At 43.0% G+C, this 21,514-nt stretch overlaps 2 protein-coding genes across 31 annotated transcripts in view; one reads left to right on the forward strand and one right to left on the reverse strand.

Annotated features, from left to right (window-relative positions):
• Positions 1-1,710: 1,710 nt before the first annotated feature.
• LYRM1 (LYR motif containing 1) lies at positions 1,711-21,108 on the reverse strand. Of its 27 annotated transcripts, none has more exons than XM_045992683.1 (8): positions 20,961-21,108; positions 20,107-20,209; positions 14,602-14,747; positions 9,622-9,758; positions 7,831-7,990; positions 7,570-7,623; positions 3,393-3,485; positions 1,711-2,268 (listed from the first exon to the last, which is right to left on the reverse strand). In XM_045992683.1, the coding sequence occupies exons 5-8, from the start codon at positions 7,987-7,989 to the stop codon at positions 2,152-2,154; spliced, it is 423 nt and encodes a 140-aa protein (XP_045848639.1). In that variant the 5' UTR covers position 7,990; positions 9,622-9,758; positions 14,602-14,747; positions 20,107-20,209; positions 20,961-21,108; the 3' UTR covers positions 1,711-2,151. The 27 variants fall into 27 exon arrangements, 21 of the variants coding, with proteins under 21 accessions (XP_045848639.1, XP_045848637.1, XP_045848642.1 ...); XR_006816612.1 differs by lacking the exons at positions 14,602-14,747; positions 20,961-21,108 and adding exons at positions 6,580-6,714; positions 20,436-20,539 and having other exon boundaries at positions 2,220-2,268; positions 7,831-7,979; positions 9,622-9,760; XR_006816607.1 differs by lacking the exons at positions 14,602-14,747; positions 20,961-21,108 and adding exons at positions 6,580-6,714; positions 20,436-20,539 and having other exon boundaries at positions 2,220-2,268; positions 7,485-7,623; positions 7,831-7,979; positions 9,622-9,760.
• The window catches only part of DCUN1D3 (defective in cullin neddylation 1 domain containing 3), a 37,244-nt gene continuing 36,302 nt past the window's right edge, over positions 20,573-21,514 (forward strand). Inside the window, exon 1 of one of the 4 annotated variants that reach the window (XM_045992673.1) lies at positions 20,573-20,663. The gene's annotated coding sequence lies outside the window, so the exon portion shown is untranslated. Of the gene's footprint in view, positions 20,767-21,514 lie in introns of all 4 variants that reach the window. The other 3 variants (XM_045992671.1, XM_045992669.1, XM_045992670.1) reach the window with 3 other exon arrangements.

The raw sequence follows: 21,514 nt of genomic DNA on the forward strand, positions 1-21,514 counted from the left end.
CTCTCTGCCTGCTTGTGATCTCTGTCTGTCAAATAAATAAAATCTTAAAAAAAAAAAAAATAGCAGATTGGTATCTCCCAAGTCAAGTAAGGCTAGGGTTTGTGCTCCCTCAATGGCCAACATATCTGCAGGCACATTTAAATTTCTCTTGTCTCTCTTCACCAAAGCCCCGTAGCTGCAATTGTGTTCAATATGCACATGCTGTTGCTACAGTGATGTATTTGTTCTCCAGGTCATTGACGAACTCTGCAGTACTTACTCTCAGCATGAAAAGTGTATGCTTCTGCTCACAGGAGCAGGTTTGGGGATTGAAATATAATTTTTTTTTAAAGATTTTTTTTTTTTAAGATTTTATTTATTTATTTGACAGAGAGAGAGATCACAAGTAGGCAGAGAGGCAGGCAGAGAGAGAGGAGGAAGCAGGCTCCCTGCGGGGCAGAGAGCCCGATGTGGGGCTCGATCCCAGGACCCCGAGATCACGACCTGAGCCGAAGGCAGTGGCTTAATCCACTGAGCCACCCAGGCGCCCCTTTTTTTAAAGATTTAATATGTTGGACAGAGAGAGACAATGAGAGGGAACAGAAGCAGGGGGAGTGAAAGAGGGAGAAGCAGGCTTTCCACTGAGCGGGGAGCTGGATGCGGGGCTCAATGCCTGGCTCAGTGTAGGGCTTGATCTCAGGACCCTGGGATCATGGGATCGTGACCTGAGCTAAAGGCAGACACTAAACAACTGAGCCACCCAGTCACCCCATAACGTTTACTTTGAATGAGAGGATCTGTGTAGGGAATCCTACATCTACGTATGGGCAGGAAGTTATCTCCTGCTTCTGAGGGTCACAAAGCCATTTTGGGAAAGAATAGAGAAAGACCAAAACTGATACAGATTTGTGTTTATCGGTGATGCTCATCCTCTTTGGAGGTCAGAAGGAATGATGATGAGGTACACGTGACTTGCCATGGGACTCCACACATGCAGGGGTATAAATCCTTTGTATTTTGATTTCTCTTTGTGCCGTTTCTGTTTAGACATAATTTGAAAGCCAGCTTGGCCCTTGTACTAATTATGTTAAGATAAAATTCTTATAATGAATGCAGTATGGGTTTCACGTGAGTCTTTCAGATCCTAAGTGCATCCTAAGTGCTCATAGGCTATAAGGTAATGTAAACATATGCATTTATCTAACACAAATACTTTTGGGTATGTGTATGTTGGGTGCAGGGATGGGTCTCATGTAAACGTTCCATGAAAAAAAAATCCAATGATGCACCTTTTTTAAAAGAGAAAGCACGAACAGGGGGAGTGGGAGAAGGGAGAGAGAATCCTCAAGCAGATTCCCTGCTGAGCAATGAAGCCCAACACAGGGCTTGATCCCAAGAATTTGGGATCAGGACCTGAGCTGAAATCAGGAGGCAGAAGCTTATCTGACTCAGCCATCCAGGTGTCCCTAATGATATACTTTTTTTTTTTTTTTAAAAGACTTTATTTGACAGACAGAGATCCCAAGTAGGCAGAAAGGCAGGCAGAAAAAGAGGATGGTGCAGGGCTCGATCACAGGACCCTGGGATCATGACCTGAGCTGAAGGCAGAGGCTTTAACCCACTGAGCCACCCAGATGCCCCCCCCCCCCAATGATGCACTTTTAAAGGGGAATTTATCTGGACATTGGGAAGGTCAAAAGATAACAAAAAAAATATACAAAGAAACACACGTTCAAGCAAGCCGTTTTTTAAGTGAAAACTTTGGGGGGGAAAGCCTAAAAATATTCTGAAGGTGGTGTACAGTTTTATAGTAGGTATGAGAACTTCCAGCAACTGGCCAGTTTCTTCATATCAGCAGCCATGGCTGGTTAATGACATTTCCACGAAAAAGCTTTGTCCTCCTTGTCTTCCTTCTATAGGCCTTAGTCTTGTTTCCAATTGAGCTTCAGTGAGGGTGTAACCTCTAGGGTTAGTGTCATCCATCTAGGCAATGAGACCCTGATGAACTGTAAGGATGTGTGAGTACAGATCATGGAGTGAATACCAATATTTTGGAAGTTTTTAAGAAGATACTTTAATTTTTGCCTCTAATCAAACAGAAGGGTTTTGTCATCTGGTTTACATTCAAGACCCAGTTGGCTCATCTTTCTGAGAAACAAATTTTCTTCAGGGTTAAGAAATCTCATCATGAGACTTGAGATATACTGGTTTGGAAAGTTTCCTCAGTTTTTCCTGGCTTCGAAGTCCCCGGCCTCGTAGTGGGGTAAGGCCCATTGGAGGCAGATGAATCTGAATAAGGAGAATAAGAATAATGATAATATTAAGAATTATAATCATTACAGTAGCTTATATCCACTGAGGATTTACTAGGTCCTGTGCTCTTTGCTAAGCTCTAAATCTACACTGACTCACAAATCCTTAAGATCCTTATACATTAATCCTTACAATAATCTCAAGGAATTAGATAGTATCTATAGATGAGAAATGGAGGCTCAGAAGTTAAATAACTTGCTGAAGCTTAAATATACATGAACTGGTAGAATCGGGATTTGAACCCAGATCTGATTCCACAGCTTGTGCCCTTCTTTGTCATATCGCCTGCATGGAGGGAAAATGACCACATCACATGGTGAGATGAGAATCCAAAGAAGGCGAGAAAAACAGTTTGTGTACAAAGCTGTCCTGTGCACAGCGGGAAACTGGGACCCATCTAAATGCCTACTAAATGGCTGCTGGGTAAATTATGGCACATTCTTGTAACAGGATACAGCGACAACCACTTAAAAAGATGGGAGGCAGAGATGGCCAGAACAGATGAAGTAAAATAAACAAGCAGCAAACAGTATGCCCAGGATTCCATGTATGTTGAGAAAATGTATGTACACGAATATAGAAAAAAGAAAAAGGATATGTTGCCCAACTATTAGGTTGAGCTAGTACAGTATAAAATTACTGTTTTTGTAGGTCAAGAGTAGAACACTGGCAATTTCATATGCCCCAACCTAACAGTTACAGTGGTAACTTCCACAGGGTAAGAATTTTGGACCATTTTCACTTCCCCCCTCATGTACTCCTCTTTAAAAATGCTAACAACAAACCTGTCTTTCATTAAAAGAAAAAGAAAAATATTTCCATAAAAAAGATGAAAGTCAAAAAGAGAAAGCTATATAAATATAAGCTGGCTTTCCCTTCTAATGTGGGAAAGTTGTACGAGTAGGAGAAATCCGGCATTCACTGACATTTTAGTTTGTTGTGATGGGTTGGCGGCATGCAAGGATAGCTTACTTCCAACATGCCTCCCACAGAAGCTCTGGACTTCTCGGTAAACACGAGCCCTCTTGGTACACATTCTTGGAAATAACTGGGTTGGTGAGGATAAGTACCCACCACAACTTAACTGAAGTCACACTTACTGGCCTTGGATAAGGAATCTGGTAATGCAGTCCAATTTCAATCCTGGCTGTGCATTCATCTATGCACTGTTTAATCTGGTCTGTGTCTGTGAGCTATTAAAAGAGAAAAATGGGTGAGGCTCTTAGCATCTTTCTAAGGTTCCTCATGTACAGGGGTACATCTTCAACTTGCTCAGTTCACCAGCCAGTAAATGAAATGTTGAGAATCTGAAAAATCAAAAGCAATTTAATATAATATTTACTGCGGAGTAAACATTTAAAAAGTTATCGCAAGAGGTAATACCAGCACACAGTAAAACATTATTCAAATAATACAGAAGGATATAATATAAAAACGAAGTCTCCCTTTTACCTTTGTCATAGTTCCCCTTCTCAAGGACAACAATTATTGGCATTATTTGTTTGTCCTTCCAGGGATATTCTATGTAGATAAAAGCAAATATGTACTTATTTAGTTTTTTCCCCTTATACAAATGATAGCTCACTTTGTTTTGAACCTTGCCTTTTCCCCTAACAACGTGAAGCTCCTTCTGATGTACACAGCTGCTCATTCTTTTTAATAGCTGCACAAAAATTCCAACATAAGGCTGTTGTTATAATTTAATCAATCTTTTCCTGATGGACATTTAGGTTATTTCCAGTCTTTTGCCATTATAAATAATTCTGTTATGGATCCCTCAAATTGTTTTTGGCTTACATGCAAATATATCTAAAAGATAAATTCCTCGAGAATGCTGGGTCAAAGGGTATTTGTTCATGCATTTTAAATTCTTAGATATCCCCTCTAGATACAAAGTAGACTCTCTAAGAGATTGTACCAGCTTATATTCCCACCAACACTGAATGAGGATTCTTCACATGCTCCCCATGTTGATCAAACATTAATCCAATTGTGGCAGCAAGTGCTGTCTAGAAACTGCATAAGTAAGATATCGGAGAAAGATCCACATCTTCTTTTGAACTGTAAACTGCCTTGCTCACTGGTAAGGGGAAGAAATGGCTTTTTAAATTCCCAAATAGTCAAATCATGGTAGTCCAGTTTCAAGTAAAGGAATTATAAGTTCATTCTGAAAAAGAGAATGCCAGGTAGAAGGACAGAAACTCTTTCATTCCAAGGATGGAAAATGGCCTGACACGTGGCTCTGCCAAGAGTTTGCAAGTGGGCCTCAAAGCAGACCTGGGATTGCACCAGTCCCAGATGACAACCCAGTGACGACTATGCCAGCAAGGCTTGGAAATTCCAAGGCGTGCCTGTCTTATGGTACCTTCTGGAGCAGAGAAGAGTTCTAGGAACTGTAATGCACAGAACTACGGCTGGGTCCCTTGGGGCAGAGGCTCAGCTCTCTGACCTCTGTGCTTCTCAGAATCTGTTGCTCTAATGTCCACATTGGGAACAGATTTCCATGTTCCTATTTGCCCATTAGGATTCAGAGTAATTAACGAGATACCTTTGGATTATTATTAAACTCTTACAGCAAGTGAAGTTCCCAGAAACTACTTATGTCTGCATAAGGAACTTGGGAGAAAGAAGCTCCTGATAAAGATATGTATGGTTGGGGCGCCTGGGTGGCTCAGTGGTTTAAGCCGCTGCCTTCGGCTCAGGTCATGATCTCAGGGTCCTGGGATCGAGTCCCGCATCGGGCTCTCTGCTCGGCAGGGAGCCTGCTTCCCTCTCTCTCTCTCTGACTGCCTCTCTGCCTACTTGTGCTCTCTGTCAAAAAAAAAAAAAAAAAAAAAAAAAAAAAATCTTTAAAAAAAAAAAAAAGATATGTATGGTTATGGGGGCTGAGAGATCCTGGGACTCCAGCTGTCCTTCTGAACAAGTCGGGGTTAGGGTTCTCCAGATTCAGTCGTTCAGAGTCTGCCTTCACGACTCTGCTATATCCACACACCATTTATACTAATATTAAACTTTCTCTTTAAATGCACTGTCTCAAAAATAAATAAAGGTACTGCCTCCTAAGCATAGTATCTGTAATATTACCTGATATTCTATTTTCTTTCTAATACATGGCAAAACAAGTACATATCTTAAAATTAAAAACCCATATATCTCCTTCCCAGGCACGACAAAATAATCTCACTCATGTAGCATCACCGGCACATACACTTCCCTGTGGCTCACACCACACCGGGCCAGTTCAAGCAGAGGCAAAGGAAGGACTGATTAGTGCCGTAACTGAAAACCCAAGGGTCTTGAGCAGTGCTCACATGAGTCAGCCTGAAAAGGTTTACTGGGCCCATCCTGCTATGGTATCTCCAGCACTGGGCTAGACATGGAGGCCATGGTCCCTGCCTTAAACTATCAAGGTTACTACCTGGGCAGAGCAACTCTGATGCATGAAGCTCCAGGAAAGGCACAGAAGCATGTAATCAACAGGGTGACTACTGTAAACGACTACATAGGAATTCAGAACAGATTTCTGCTGGGGGCTGAGTGAAGGTAGAGAAGTTGAGGAAGACTTCCTAGAGAAGGTAAGTCAAGCCAAAGTATTTGTAAATGCTCAAGAATTTAGTGACAACCACAAGGCAGGTCCCACGGGATATACAAGAAAGTATAAGACACTGTGTGTTCAAGGAACCAACAATCTGGTTGAGGAGACCACAGCAACAGAAATGAAACAAGAAGAGGATGACCAGCTCCTCAGGTGTAGGCGCAGATTAGTGGTCTCCCAACTTTTTCATTATCTACTCCTTTCTTTTTTTTTAAAGGTTTTATTTATTTATTTGACAGAGATCACAAGTAGGCAGAGAGAGAGAGAGAGAGAGAGAGAGAGGAAGAAGCAGGCTCCCTGCTGAGCAGAGAGCCCGATGCGGGGCTGGATCCCAGGACCCTGGGATCATGACCTGAGTGGAAGGCAGAGGCTTAACCCACTGAGCCACCCAGGCGCCCCATATCTACTACTTTCAATAGAAAGTTTCTGAGCTCATGGCTCCCACTTATGTACTTAGATTGACGTATAAATATACTAGTAAGTTCATTAAATGTACCCATAAGCTCATAAAAAAACACAGAACAGACATTTTCAATACACTCTGGTATGTGGCACAAAAAGTCGGAGAAGCTGGAGGTCAGAAAGGCAGAGACACTTCATAAGGAGGTTGGTTTTAGGAAGCAGGGAGGCCTCAGGGCTTCTGAGAAGGAGAAGGTACTGTAGGGTGGGAGGGTTTCTTTTGTAGCGCTTACCCCAACTGCAATTTTACACTGCTTGCCATCTAACTCTGAAACATCTTTGAGGGATCCTGTCTTGGTTTTGCTCATTTTATATCCTCCATGTCTAGTCAGCGTTTGGCACAGGATGGGCACTCCAGTACTTGCTCACTGAAAGAATGAGAGCAAACAGTTGCAGAGTGGCCACAGCAGCTAGAGCAGAAATAGACAAACCGGAAGGGGGAGGTGTCCTTGCGGAAGGAGGAGTTCTGCTTTGGGTCAGCAGGCCTGTCGTGAGCTCCTTCAGGTGGCTGGTGAGAGGCTGAGGTTGGGTATTCGGATATGGGAGCTGGAACCAGAAAGTGGCTGCATGATCCCTGGGCCTCAGCGCAGAGGGCTGACCTTCAGGAGATCCTTACAGCTGGCCCGAGGGTGTGTGGAGAAGACAGGGCCAAAAAGGATGGAGAAATGGGGATCAGAGAGGGAAAAGAGAGTAGATTATCAGGAGGTTTCATGAGGGGAACAGTGACAGCACTGACTGGGAGATCAATAAGAAGGAGGCAAGAAAAGGCAGAAGCTGAAAGTCTCTTTCCAAGCTCAGTGCCAGGCAGTCTTCGTAAGGCGCTAACAGCTAATGCTTTATAGTTTGTTGGGATGGGTCAAATCAAGCCTCTTACAGATGGTCTTTGGCTCCCTGGTGTCTGGGTGGGCAGTTCCATTAAAGTAGCTAATGGAGGCACTATCTTACCCAATTCTGTGGTCCCAAAGGGCAAACTCAGTCTGCTAGCCAAAGAGGCTCGAGTTCAAAGTGAAGTTATGAAGGGAACCCTGTGTCTTAATCCTATTCTCTTCCCTCTGAATGGGTTTATATTTGGAGGCCTTGAATAGTTTATGAACTGAAAGAAAAAAAAAAAAAAAAAAAAAAAAGTTTAACTGCACACCTCCTGTGGGAGGGGGTGGTAAGAGGCACAGTGGGCAAGGAACCGCTCCTCCCCCGAACACCCTCACTGGCCTGGCTTGTGTCACCTGGCTTGTGGGGTCTTCCGAGGACGCTGAGCCACTTACGGGCTGGACTGAGACCTGAAACAAATGGAGAGAGACATCCAGGCTGGGCTCTGCTTCCCAGTGGTTGAGCAAGCTAGCTGGGCTGTGCCTCTGCACCCTTCTGGCCCCAGACACGGCCACTGTGACCTGTACTGCTCAGTCCCTCAATTTTCAGATGAAAAAGAAAAAAACATCCCAAGAAACTGCCCTCCTCCTTACGATCTCCAGTTGGGGCCTACTTACATTTTTGTTTTTCTGGAACAGTGTTCTGGCTTCATTTAATATGTACTGTTTTTCTTTAATGGTGTCTTCCATCTGCCCTGATGCCGCCTGCCATTTCCTCGCAAGCCTGAAAATTCTGCGGTAGAGGCCAAGAACTTCTTGTCGTGTTGCTGTTGTCATCCTCAGACCCACCAAAATAGAAGAGGGTAAATTTGCATGAAAATTCAATTTGACAGTAGGCAGCTAGGCAGATGTACCTTTTTTTAATCAAGCCCTTTAATTAGTCTTGAAATAATTGCTCTTTCTCAACAGATCTGTTTGGTAGCATTGCCAGAACAGTGCTGTAGGAATACCAGCGATCTCTCAGCTGTCCTTAGATATCATCCCTTGTATATACATGAAATACATGCCATGACTGCCATTTGTACAAACATGGTAAACCAAAATTCAAATGTGCTATACCTTAAAGCAGTAAATTCTTTACCAGACTATATTAGGTATGATGTTTTTTGTGTGTATTTTTGTAAAACTACAGCATTCACTAGAGGACCTGGAAAAGGCACATTTCAAAAAATTAAATTTTCTAGTTAAGTAACTTGACTTTCATGCAGGGGTTGAAAACTCAAGCACCTCTAGGGCCTAATGAGGGAATCTGGTTGGGTGGGGACAGTGGCCGAATGGAGAGGATGTTAATTGGCTCAGTTGGTTGGGCATCTGAATCTTGATTCCGCTTGGGTCATGATCTAAGGGTTGTGGGTTCGAGCCCTGTGTCAGGCTCTAAACTCAGTGTGGAGTTTGCTTGGGATTCTCTCTCTCCCTCTCCCCCCACCCTCTAAAATAATAAATAAAATCTTAAAAAAAAAAAGAAAAGAAAAGAAATGAGGGCCTAGGAATACCAGATTTCCTGATACTTTAACAATAGGTAGCAATTCACATTTTTAGAATATGAAATCTCAAAAAAAAGCCATTATTTCATTCTTTTTGAAAGTTTGCATACCATGAAGCCCAAATAAAATGGGTCTACAGGCTCTATTCTACCCAGAGGCTGCCAGGTTGTAATCTCTCTTTTAGTTCATCGTAACCTTATTGAAAATCTCTCTCAAAATTGCTGGTCTGCTTCCTTGTTCACATAAGAACCATACAGTAAGTACAACTGAAAATCTTTTCTGGTGACTGAAGAGCTTGTGGCCTGTTCAGGTTTTTACCCTGACATTAGTTTTAACTTCAGAAGACTTGGCTAAGTGAGTTCCGAACTAAGTATATCCCCCAATGCTAATTGCATTTTTAAAGAATAATTCCTGAAAAAAAAATTAAATTTGTCAGCTTTATTTTTATTATGAAGTATTTCAGATATGCAAAAAGATATAGAGAACAACTAACAGCCATATATTCACAGTGGATCTTAAAGAATACATTACATATATACTTGTATATACCCCTTCTAGTCAAATTTCCCTTCCCCTCTCCTAGAATGAACCACTATCCTGAACTTGTTATTTATCTTCTCACACATAGCTTTACATTTAACATTATACAGTATTGCTTAGCAAGTTTACAACTCTTATACCATTGACCCTTGAACAAGATGGGACTTAGGAGCACTGACCTCCATGCAGTCAAAAATCTGTGATTGACTTGTGACTCCCCAAAAGCTTTACTGATAGCTTACTGTTGACATGAAGCCTTAGGAATACCTAAGCAGTTAATGAACACATATGTATGTATATGTATATATATGCTATATTCTTATAATAATGTAGTAAAATAGAGAAAGGAAAACGTTATTAAGAAAATCATGAGGAAGAGGGGCACCTGGGTCACTCAGTCGTTTAGTGTATGCCTTCGCCTTATGTTTCTGTATCACGACCCCTGCATCGGGCTCTCCGCGTGGTGGGAAGCCTGCTTCTCCTCTCTCTCTCTGCTTGTGTTCCCTCTCTCGCTGTGTCTCTCTCTGTTAAATAAATAAGTAAATAAAATCTTAAAAAGAAAAAAAGAAAAGAAAAAAAAATCACAAGAAAGAGAAAATACATTTACAGTGTTCTGTATTTATCAAAAGAAATCTGTTTATAGGTAAGACCTGCGTAGTTCAAACCCATGTTGTTCAAGGGTCAACTCTCTCTCTAAGGTATTACGTTCTTCTGCAACTTGCTTTTTTTTTGCCCATGTTCATCTAGGTTGTTACATGTACCTCTAGGTCATATATTCTCAACACTGTAATTCAGTCCACTGTTATGAAGATATCCCAGTATACTTGTCTTTTCTCCTTTTTACTCATGCAAAAACTTCAGCCTGTTTTACAATTTACTTCTACATCTAGAAGAAGACGGAAAAAAAAAAAAAATCCCACTACTAGAAGATCCTGATTAGTCAGATTTTAGAGAATGAATACTGTACTGCCTTTAACAAATGGGTAGGCTGGGAAGACAAGGACAGATCTGGTAAGTGAGCAGAAGGGCCAGGCACTGGGACACCTCATTATGAGTACTGGGCTTTCCTCAAACAGGCTCATCAGAATCAGGAAGTAAGCCCTTTGGAACAGGATCCATTTCTGACCCAAGGGGGAGGGGTAACATGTGGAGATTGTATGCTTTAGGATGGTCCTGAGCTTAATGAGAATTTAGGCAGCTGAATAATGCAGATGGAAGCTGGAAAGAGGTATATTTATCTAGACAGAAATTCTAAGTACCTGCAAGGAATTTACCTTATAAGAATTACTAATATGATTGCCCTTTCTGACCCTGGTGATCTTCTTGAGCAACGCAGAATGAATCACAGCTTAACCATTTGCTGAAAAGCTTGAAAGCACTACTTCACCCAATTCAAAAGTTTAAAGTGAAAATTACAATTAATACCAATTCTGACGTCCATGATGCCTCCCAAAAAAATGCTTAGAAGAAATTTGTAAAAACCGAGAGAGAACATCATGCTTTGTGGCTAATCGTAATAAAAACCCAGGAGATGATGAGATGATGACTTTTCCTGGTAAGGAAAAAGGTTTCTGAGTTTCTGGTTCTCCCTAAAACTCCATGGTTTCATATGAAAATACGTGAGTCAGTTCCTGTGAGGAGCAGGGATTCTGTAACTTCTATTAATGATTGCTTCACTTCCCTGTCATTAACAGATGAAACTTCCTTGACTGCATGACACTTGAAAGTGAAGGAGGTCGGGCATATTAAAATAGCAGCAACTGTCTCCAAAGCCTTTCCTTCCACGACTCCAAAGAACCACAGCTTCAAACTGTAACTGATCATACACCATAATCAGATATACAAGCCCTGCAATTAGAGTACTCAAGGTAACAAGTAGTACTAACAATTGGTACTTAATAGGACTATTTTCAAAACACTTTAATGTTTTAAGTGTTCTGAAAACTAGTCCTGAAAGGGAGATAAGGAAAGTCTCCTTCTCCAACATCAGGTGACCCAGAAAACCCAAGTCCCAAAGATGTCCAGAGACAAGGGTCTAAAGCTGTCTTCCCCATTTGTGTACTATTAGCAAGCCTAGCTTAGTTACACTTCAAGTCTTCAGAGAAAAGACAGAAAAATGCCTCTTTTGTTATTTTCTTATTGGATTTCTTTCAGTTCTTTGAGGAAATCATGTTCTTCTTACTTTACAGGTATATAACCATGTTGTTCCCCCTTTCTAGAAAGCTCTCTCCTGACCTCCTCCTTCCTTTTACCTGACCAATCCCTACTCATCCTTCAGTTCCCCAAACATGGATGTCTCAGAAAATCCTCCCCTCTCCCCATGCATTGGATCAGGTCTCTGTTGAACCTTCCTGTGGATCCTTGAATTTCTTGTTTGTAGCACTAATCATTTAAGTAATAATGGTTTGTTAAGTGTCTGTCTTCCCCCTATTGATCCTCATGTTTATGGGGACAGTAACCATGTCCATCCTATTTACTGCTCAATTCTGAGTACCTAGCCAGGTGTATAATTGATATTCAACAAACATTGCAGAATAAATGAAAATATCTCATGATACAGAAAGCTTGGGATTCTGGAAACAAAACTGACCATATAAAAAATTTTTCTTTAAGCTCTTTTTCCTTTGGTTTATATTTTTGTCATTGTTCCTAGGAACCAAACTGTTCAGAGAAAGTGCCTTTTCCCTGAGTTTTCCTTCCAATAGATTTAATGGCTTGAAATCAACATTTATTCTTTTGAAACTATCAATGATCTCTCACTACTGGCGCAAAGCTGAGGCAGCCCCTTTTTTTCACTAGTCTCAAGGGTTGATCTGATGCAATGAGGTCTGCTGGGATTTTCCCACAGGCAACATGAAGAATATCAAACTGTCTAGAGGACCACCCTTTTTTTTTTTTTTAAAGATTTTATTTTTAAGTAATCTCTATATCCAATCTGGGGTTTGAACTCACAACTCCTACATCGAGAGTCACATGCCTCACTGACTGAGCCACCCAGGCACCCCTAGAGGACCACAACTGACCCACAGTCTCAAGAGGCCATTCGTGAATTTTTTTTTTTTTTTTTTAAGATTTCATTTATTCATTTGAGTTAAAAAGAGAGAGAGAACAAGCAGGAGAAGGGGTAGGGGGAGAGACAAGCAGGATCTCTGCTGAATGGGGAGACTGACACTGGGCTCGATCCCATGACCCGAAGATCATGACCTAAGCCCAAGTCAGACACTTAACCAACTGAATCACCTACGTGCCCCAAGAAGTCAACTATTAAAGAATTCTTAAAGTCTTGTAACTTTTATTATGAGATTAACATTTCATCAAACTGTTTCATTTTACTTTCTTAACAGCAGAACCCCAGAATGAGGAAAGGTAAGAGATATGCAGGGTCCCTGGGAGGAAATGGGACTGAAAACTGGTCTTTTCTTAAAATCACCCTCCATATAAACACAGTACCAAGATAAAATTCACTACCAAGCATCTGCCAACTGCAGCCTGTGCCACTAAGCAAAGACTGACAGATGTTGCTGCGAGCATGTTTTTGGCTTCTGGTCAGTTATGAGATGTTACCCCTACAGCAGGTGTCCCAAAGATTGGTTAGGAAGGTGATTTTATTTTTTTTGGATGTACAAGTATCTTCCTATAGTAATTCTTTTAATGTATTCTATAGTCTATCAAACCCATAATTTAAAGTGATCTTGACAGAGCAATATAGAGCTTCCTTTAAATAAATATATTACAAAAGTTTTTAAAGCTGGTTTAAAATATGAGTAATTAATACTACAAATTGAGATACAAAGGCTGAAAAACAGAAGTTTTAAAGCTATTGCTCTAAGGCACCGGGCTGCCCTGCCTTGGTGTTTATTCTGGCTGAGCCATCCCAGTAAAATGCCTATTTTCTGCTAGCCACCCCACTGCCCTTAGTAGACACCTACTGGCTCTCAAGCTTTTCTGGGGGAACCTTTTTCTCTGCTATTATCACAGCCAACCATTACTATTTTGCAATTTCACTGTGTCTTCTTCTCTAGCCTCTGAATTCCTGGAGGGCTTGGCCTGTTTTGCTCATTAGAATAGTGATAATAATAACACATTTTGCTTTGTACTTACTCTGTGCCAAGAGGCTTTGCTAGGTGCTTAACATATGTTAACTCCTGAAATCATCACAGTTCTTTAAGGCAGATAACTACCATTATCTCCTTTATAAAGGAGGAACCTGATGCAGAGAGGTAAGTAACTAGTCCAGGGTCACATCAGCTGTTAAGAGTGGGGCCAGGGAGTGCCTGGCGGGCTCAGCCCTTCTTCCTCCCAGGCAACTGCCCTTCCTTGATAATTATGTTGCACATCAGCTCCTTTGAAGGAAGCTGTGCACTTGGCGGGACTGCACTGTTCTTTGGTTCCCTGACACTCCACAGGGAGCTAACGTCATAGAAGAGGCACCAGGGCTCATTATAGTGCTCCCACTCCGCAGGCCTGACTGGGCCCTCCCAAGCATCCATCCATCAGTACCCACTGGGACTAGGCACAGGAGATCCTAGGGATAAACAATCTTACAATCAAGCAGCTATGGTCCCTTCCCTCCTGAAGCTTACATTCTAGTGGCAGAGAAGACAAGATACAAGAAAAAGACAATTTCTGGTGGTGATATGGGCCCTCTAGGAATGAAACAGTAATATGATGAACAAATGAACAGGGGCAGGGTTATTTTATTTTGGGTAGTTAGTGGCATTTGAGTCCTGAATAACATGAAGGAGCCTATTAAAGGGAAGGGTTGAGGGAAAGGTGCTTCGGCAAGATTTGTGGGAATCAACAAAGGCTATGAGATGGTAAACATCAGTGTAGCCAGAACCTGTCTGGTCTAGGTGAGGCCACAGGTGAGCAGAATCCAGCACAGGTGGGGAGGGTAGGTCCTGGAAGAGTTTGGTTTGTAGTGTAAAAACAAAAGGAAGACACTGGCAGATTTTAAGCAAGCTGGAGTACTATGGTCTAATTTACATCTTTTAAAATGTGCTGGATTTCAAATTGTATCTTGCATATGGTAAAAAAAAAAAGTCTTGCCTAATGCCATCTAATTGACAGGAGAATTGGGATTAAGAGCCAATAAAGCTACATGATTATTTCTCTGACCAAGAGCTTTCCCATTTTTATTTTGGAGTAATGGGGAAATAATCAATCTAATACAAAACAAAACACACCACCCACTCACCCTTCTACTCTATGGTAAGTGGAAATAGTAAAAGGTCTGCGTATGCTCCAAGAACCCACTCTACACAGCACATGTAGGCACGTGGCATGTCCAGATTTAGTGTTACAGGAGGCTTGTGCGAAGATATGCTAGTATTAGGGAATTTACCCACTTCACCCTTTTCCCCACCTTTGGAAAGACCATCACAGCATCAACACTGAGGAGTTGAAGAGCAGAGATGAAAATTCCTTCTCCAGATGAAATTTATAGAAGTATGACTCTGGTCTCAGGAATGTCAAAATTCCCAGTGTTGGACTCTCATGAGGCTTTGCCTTCTACTTAAGAAAAAGTGTTACAGCATAAACAAGGCACAGAAAAGGCAATGGGAATTAACTGCTTTTCAAGCCCAGGGTGAAGGAAAGACTCCTTCCATTCTTTCAGTATCTGCTCCAAGGTGGAATTTTTTTTCCCCCCTCATAATGAATGTAATATAGTTAAATTTCTCTCCCAACTACTTTATGATTGGCTGGGTGGCTGGGGGTGGTAGAGATAGTGAAACACCTGAATGAAATCACTGTCTCAGGTGTTCACTGGGCACCCATGCTGGCCTGACCCTCTCCTTGCTGTCCCATCTCCTTAGATCTGACACCCCCTGTCTTTGTCAAATGAAGGTCCAAATTCACAGGACTGAAATATTCTTTCTTTGCCTAGCTGCTGATTCTTATCCTTGAACTTCCCCTAGTTTTTGCAGGGTGCCTCCTTCATGCTGAAATGGGCAGGCACCTCCAGCACTTGTGTCATACTGCTCATCCTATTCTATCCTAAATTTCTGTTTGGCTTACCTTTCTTCCTCCACTGTGTGTGTTTTGGGGAAGGATAAATTAGAAGGTTAGGACTGTACCTCATTCATCACACTCATAGGCCTGGTACAAAGTTGGAGCTTGAAATACACTTATTAGAAGAATAAATTTACACACACAGAATAGTCACCAGTAACACTCATTCTTATACGTGGCGGTAATTTGGACCACTATTTAAAAATACAAAGTAACCCACACAAAGATGTTTTTAAGAGTGGTGCTGTGGGGGTCAGGATAAGGAACTTAAGACTATTATTTGGGGAGGAGGCCTTCTCAGTTCCATCTAAGATACACAGTTAAATTCTTTAAAAGCCAGTAATGGTTGGTGCACTGGACTGCAATGATTTACTGTGTTTCCATGAAGCTTAGAACCAAACATACAGAAAAAATGTGGTTCTGACACATTTTTTTCTTAGAAAAAAAATTCTTCTGGGGAATAGATCCATTGCACCCAAACGATCACCTTATTATTAAAAATAACTTAAATTGTAATTTAAAGCTTCTGAAATTTGGAAAACCTCTAGGGAACTGAAATGCTCTCATAATGCCAAACCAGTTTTTCTTGCCCCAGAAAGCAGAGTAGAGAATGTCTGTCTTGGTTTTAGGCAGAGTTTTTCCACATATGCAAGGAACAGAAGATACCATGCAACTAATGAGCAAATGGGTTCTGGAATGTTCAAACCTGGGTTTGAATTCTGACTACATTGGTCAAGTCTTCCTGAGCCTCAGTTTCTTAAAAAATGAAAAAGGGTAACAACAGAACCCTCTTCAAAGAGTGGCGATAAGGATTATTCATGAGATAATCCATGTAATCACTTAGCATTGGGAGCTAACAAAGGCAAATATTACCTGAATAGGAGGAATTAAAGAAGAAATCATGAGGCCTCTTATCCATGCTAAGCTTTGTCTGCAGAGGAGGGCAAAGAAGCACGAGGCCTGTTGGTGAATTTATTGCTTTGTGATAGTAATGGATTTTCCTAAAGCTGTTTCCCTCTGATCATTAATAATCCCTGTACAGTAAAGGGCTATTGTTCTTCAGTATGAGTAAATAACCCTGTCAGAGGCACCGCTTATCTTCAGACCACAGCACGTACTTCTTACTGGAAATATAATGCAGGTGCCAACATCGAAAGCATGCCCAGACTTCCCTTCCTATTTTTTTTTCTTTATCTCTTACTCCTGCTTATCCTTTGGTGTGTTTTTCTCCTACATCTGTTATGTATCCTACTTCCTGGTGTACACCCATACCCTATACAGTACCATCCTCACCCAAATCGAATAACCTTCAACATAATCTGTGCCCCACACATCTTTCCCCTGTATCCTCTCTCCTCTTCATTAACAGACAGACAGTCACAGACACACCCAATGGACTTGTTTCCTGTCCTGGGCTCAGTTTTTGGTTACTAGAATCCAAAAAGGGAAGTGTAAAGCCACACATTGTCTTGCAAATCTCAGGATATGCTTGTGTGGTGTACTTAATCATACCACAGCTATTCTCTGAAACAGCATCCTTCTACACAGAAAGTGACAATATGGTGTGTCAGAGATAGGAGGCAGGGAGAAGGTGGATTGTGGTTTCATTTTACTTAAAGGAAAGGAAATTAGGTTAGGTCCTGTAATATGGGAAATCTCCAGAACACAAGGAAAAACCCAAAATACTGATGTCTGAAAGACTTCTAAATTATCCCAAACAAGATCATAGGAGGCAAGTATGCTCATTCTAAATATACCAGCATAGGAGCACATGCAAGATTATACTTGTAAGGGGAACTCCAACAGGCTTTTGTAACCAAGAGAGATAAGCTCTTTTCCCCCCTCAGAGACAGAAATTCTAAATGGAAACAAAACTTTGGACCCCCAATTCAAAAGAAATGCAAGTATTTCCTTATCAGCATATTTTAAGAGACAAAGACAAAGGAAGGGTCAGTCAGAGGTAGTGAGAACCAGTTACCAGAAGTAGGAGGAGGTGTTAGACATGTGTGGGGGTGTGTGTGTGCTGGAAATAGATGAAAACTAGGTCAATGCTAAAAATCAACCCCAGTCATTCATTCATAACTACCCAGGATTTCACCCCTTCATAGGAACTGGGGAAGTCCAGAACAAGAAACACTTAGGTTTAAATTAACATTTAAATCCCTCCTTTGTGATAATTTCCTGGGGAAATGGATTAGGAAACTGACAAAAGAGTTTTGGTTAGAACATTAGATACAGCTGGAGCTTTCTAGCATCTGAGCCTTGATCCAGCCATCTGATGAATAACCTCACCTTGCTTGAGTTGGGGGTCCCTGCCCTCAGAAGAGTTTCTAAGTACCCTTCAACTACCAAGCAACTTTTCTCATCGGCAGAGGCAACAGAGCTCCTTACTAGATAAAATTCCTTGAGAATAGGAGCAATGACTGCCCATCCTTATATATGTCCAACACCTGGCACCTGGAGTATCCTGAAGCTCCTCCAGTCCAGCGCTGGCCAACAGAATGTATTTCAATGACGGAAATATTCTATAACTGCGCTGTTCAACAGGGTAACTAGCCACTGGCCACATGTGGCTACTAAGCACTTGAAATATGGTTACTACAACTGAGGAAGGAACTGGCATTTAAATTTTTATTTAAATAGCTACATGTAAAAAAATAAATAAATAGCTACATGTAGCTAATGGCTCTTTAGGAACAGCACATCCCTAGCCAAGAATTGCCAATCAGATGCCCACAGGTCAGGCAGATAGTTGAAGAGGAGGAAGGTAATAAAGAGGGTGAAGAGGAGAAGCTTACTGGTTCTAGTTGACTGTTGCAGTGTAGAAACCTCAGGCTAGTGTTGCCAGATTGTCTCATTTTTCAAATGAAGCTGAAAATGTGAATTTTGATGTCCAATTTTTAAATGTTGTAAGTAAATTTTAAAAAGAATTTAAATTTAAATCATTTTGTGGAATGAACAATATGTTTGCATGCAATATCTCTAATCTCTAATTATGGCAACCCCTCCAGCTCAAAGAAAAAGACCTTATCCAATATCACTGCTGGTCAGTAGTAGATACAAGACTGAAACCCAGACCTTTTGAAACTTCTCCTGATCTCTTTTCTAGATTTTATGAGATTAACCATATCTGCATTGTATTGGCAGTGGCAGCAGCAGTGGGACAAAAGCCCCTTTGCCAGAACTGTTGAAGTCCATGACTAGTGAACAGTGTCCCTACCCAGCTATAACCATATAGTTGGCCCTATGGGCAAAGCTCTGTTATTAGGAGCCAGCAGGACACAAAGAAGAACTAGTCCATGGGGAGTCAGACATACAAACAATTAACAAGTAAAGTCAGGCTTGCTATAATGGACACAAATCACCTGCCCATAAGTTCAAAAGCACTGACAGCTGGAGTGGAAGGCAAGGAAGGGATTTGAGCCAGGGCTTAGAGAATGAGCAGAAGCTGGCTACTGGGTGGATGAGTCTCAGTGATTATGAGAGTGAGTCTCCTTATTGTGGGATATTAAGGGAGCCTTCTTTTATCTCTGAGGCCTTATCTGTATCAGGGTCTCTGCTGGCTTCTCTTCTCTGGGTAGCCTCTAAAACCCCTCTATTTATTTTCTCTAGGGCTTTCCCCCCTGACTTGTATATCTAACTTCTCGACAAATTCACCTGGATGGTTAATAGACTTAGCAAATCTAGTATGTTTCAAAGAGAATGTAGGATATTCCCTCCCAAACTGTTCTCCCTTAGGCGTCATCCTTGGTTCCTCCTCTTCCCATACAGTTCACATCCAATCGGCAGCAAGTCTTGCAAGCAATACTTTCAAAATGCATTATGAATTTAATTATTTGCATTTCCACTGCCACTACCCATCTCTCCCTTGGCCTACTGCAGCAGCCTCCTAAGAGGTTTGCCAATGGTTACCCTTCTCTAACTAGCAGGCAAGGGATTTTTTTAAATTGTAAATCAGGTGACTCCCCTTCTCAAAACCCTCAGGTAACGTAACAGCCAAATCCTTACCTTGGGCTAAAATGCTATGCTTGACCAGGCCCTGCCATTTCTCCATCACAGACCACTCTGGCCCTTGTTCTTTCAGGTCCAGCCACCTGGCTTTCCCACCGTTTCCTTCCTCAGAACCCTTCCCGTTGGTTCTTTTCTCCACCTAGAAAGTCCATTCCCTACCTTCTCCCTTTTCTCGCACCTCTGTGAAAACTGGCCTTGTCTGAAAAGCCTTACCCGAGTTACTGACCCTCCCTCCATCTTCTACCCCTCCACCCGGTATTACGGTTTTCAGGGGCATGTGGCACCTGCTAATATCTCACTTTGCTGAAATCATATCCTTACTGATTTACATTTACATTTTCTTCTGGACTCGAATAAAAAGACACGGAGCAAAGCCTCCGTCTTGTTCTTGTTTGTGGACCGAGGAAATAAAAAGCAGGTTCACACTATCCTAGAAAGTCTCTGTAGCCTCCACCGGGCCTCGTTTGAGTCACCTTTCCTCGGCCTGACGCCTCTCGCTCCCGGAACTGCCCTTACTAACCTCCCATTTATATTCAGGGATCCAAAGGACTCAGAAGTCTCAGATGGACCCAACCGGCATCTCAGCGTCGCCACAACAGGCCTCCGCTTCCTGGCCCTCAGGCCACTTTCCCTCGGCAGGTGGCGATGACACCGAGCCGCCCTCGCGAGGCTGGGGTCACACAAGCACGTCGCCCAGCAACGTCTCACCCCCGCCCCCACCCCATCCCTGCCCTGGGGAGCCAACCCCTTCCCCCAGTCTCCCGCGCCAGGAGTCGGCGCCTCCATCCCCTACACTCACTCTGCGTCAGTCCCGCCTTCCCCCACCCACAGAAGTGCCGCAGCCTACCGCGGGCCAGGAGGAGGCGGTGCCGGGAGCTTCGCTGAGCTGCGGCCGAGGATGGTCGGGCAGGTCCGGTAGGCCAGGCCGGACTAAACCACCGGGAGGATCTCTGTGGGAGCATTAGTTTCAGGTCAGAGGTAGTCTCGAGTTTCTCTGAAACTCTAACCCACCTTCCGCCGTATACGCAACATTATAGCCAACTTCATCCTTTCCGTAGTTTCCCTTTACCCTTTTCGTTATCCTTCCCCGTTACTCCAGCCAAAAAAAAAAAAAAAAAATGGTCCAGTCCAGCTCCTCCTAGCCCTCCCTCAGCGTCCCTAGGTCTTTGCCCTTACTTGGCTACGGCTTCGTACGTCTTTGCGTACGTCATGACGCAATCTTCCACCCGTTCCTCCCCGCCCCTCTTCTATTCTCCCTCCTGGAGCGGGCGGCCTGCGGGGTTACCGGAAGTGATGATGCAGGAGGCGATGGAGGGGGCGGGGCTTGGGGGCGGCCGCCGCCGGTGGGCCGCAGATGAAGAGGAGGCGGCGGCACTGGTGGAAGAAGAGGCGGCGGCGGCGCGGGTAGGGAGCCTGGAAACGCGAGCGGGGATGGTAGGTGGTTTGGACCCGCCGGGCCGCCGTCGTTTCCAGAAAGGGTTTGACTGGAGGAACCTCTGGAGCAGCTGTGAGTTTGGGGGGGGGGGTTAAGGAAAAGCGGGGAGCATTGAGAGATGAAGGGGCGGGGGTTGGGTACCTTCGAGCAAAGGGGGTGGAAGGGGAGGAGTGGAAATCAGCTCCTTGTCTGGACTGGTGCCTTTGGAAGAAGAGGCTGTGAGGGGAGCCTGTGGCGTGTCAGCCTCAGGGCTCAAGAAAACTTACCTACTGTCCCTGGCTCCTTACCGCCAGCACCCCTCACCCCAGGCCTGGGGATCTAGGGGCTGGAGCTGCTCTGGCGAGGGTCGCAGGCTCTGGTCCTCTGGCCCGGGTAAGCGCTGTGAGGTAGGAGTCCAAGCGGGAGGTGGTGGGTGAATCTCCAGCGCCCTCCTCCCTCATTTTCCTCCCCACCCCCATCTTTCTCTTTAATCATTAACAGCCTTGGAATTAAGGGGCTCAAACCTGAAGGCCTTTCTATGCACCTTGGCTATAAACGATAACCATCTGTGCCTGAGGTAATGGGGCTGGAAGCTTTGCCTGTATCCTGTATAGGAAGTGGGACGGGGTGACAAATGTATTTTTTTTTTCCATTCTCCTTCACCCCTTACCTTCCCCCATATACACCCCTTGTTTCCACCTCAGTTCTCCATGGCTAGGTGGTAATCATGGTGTTTTTTTGTTTTTGTTTTTCCCTTTATGGCACTTGGTACCTTGGTTACCTCTTTTGAATTTGGTGTTCAGCCTCTTTCCCAGATCTTACTGCAAGCTTTGTAATACTT

This window comes from Meles meles, chromosome 21 (genome assembly GCF_922984935.1).
Source record: "Meles meles chromosome 21, mMelMel3.1 paternal haplotype, whole genome shotgun sequence".
Classification (NCBI taxonomy): Eukaryota; Metazoa; Chordata; class Mammalia; order Carnivora; family Mustelidae; genus Meles; species Meles meles.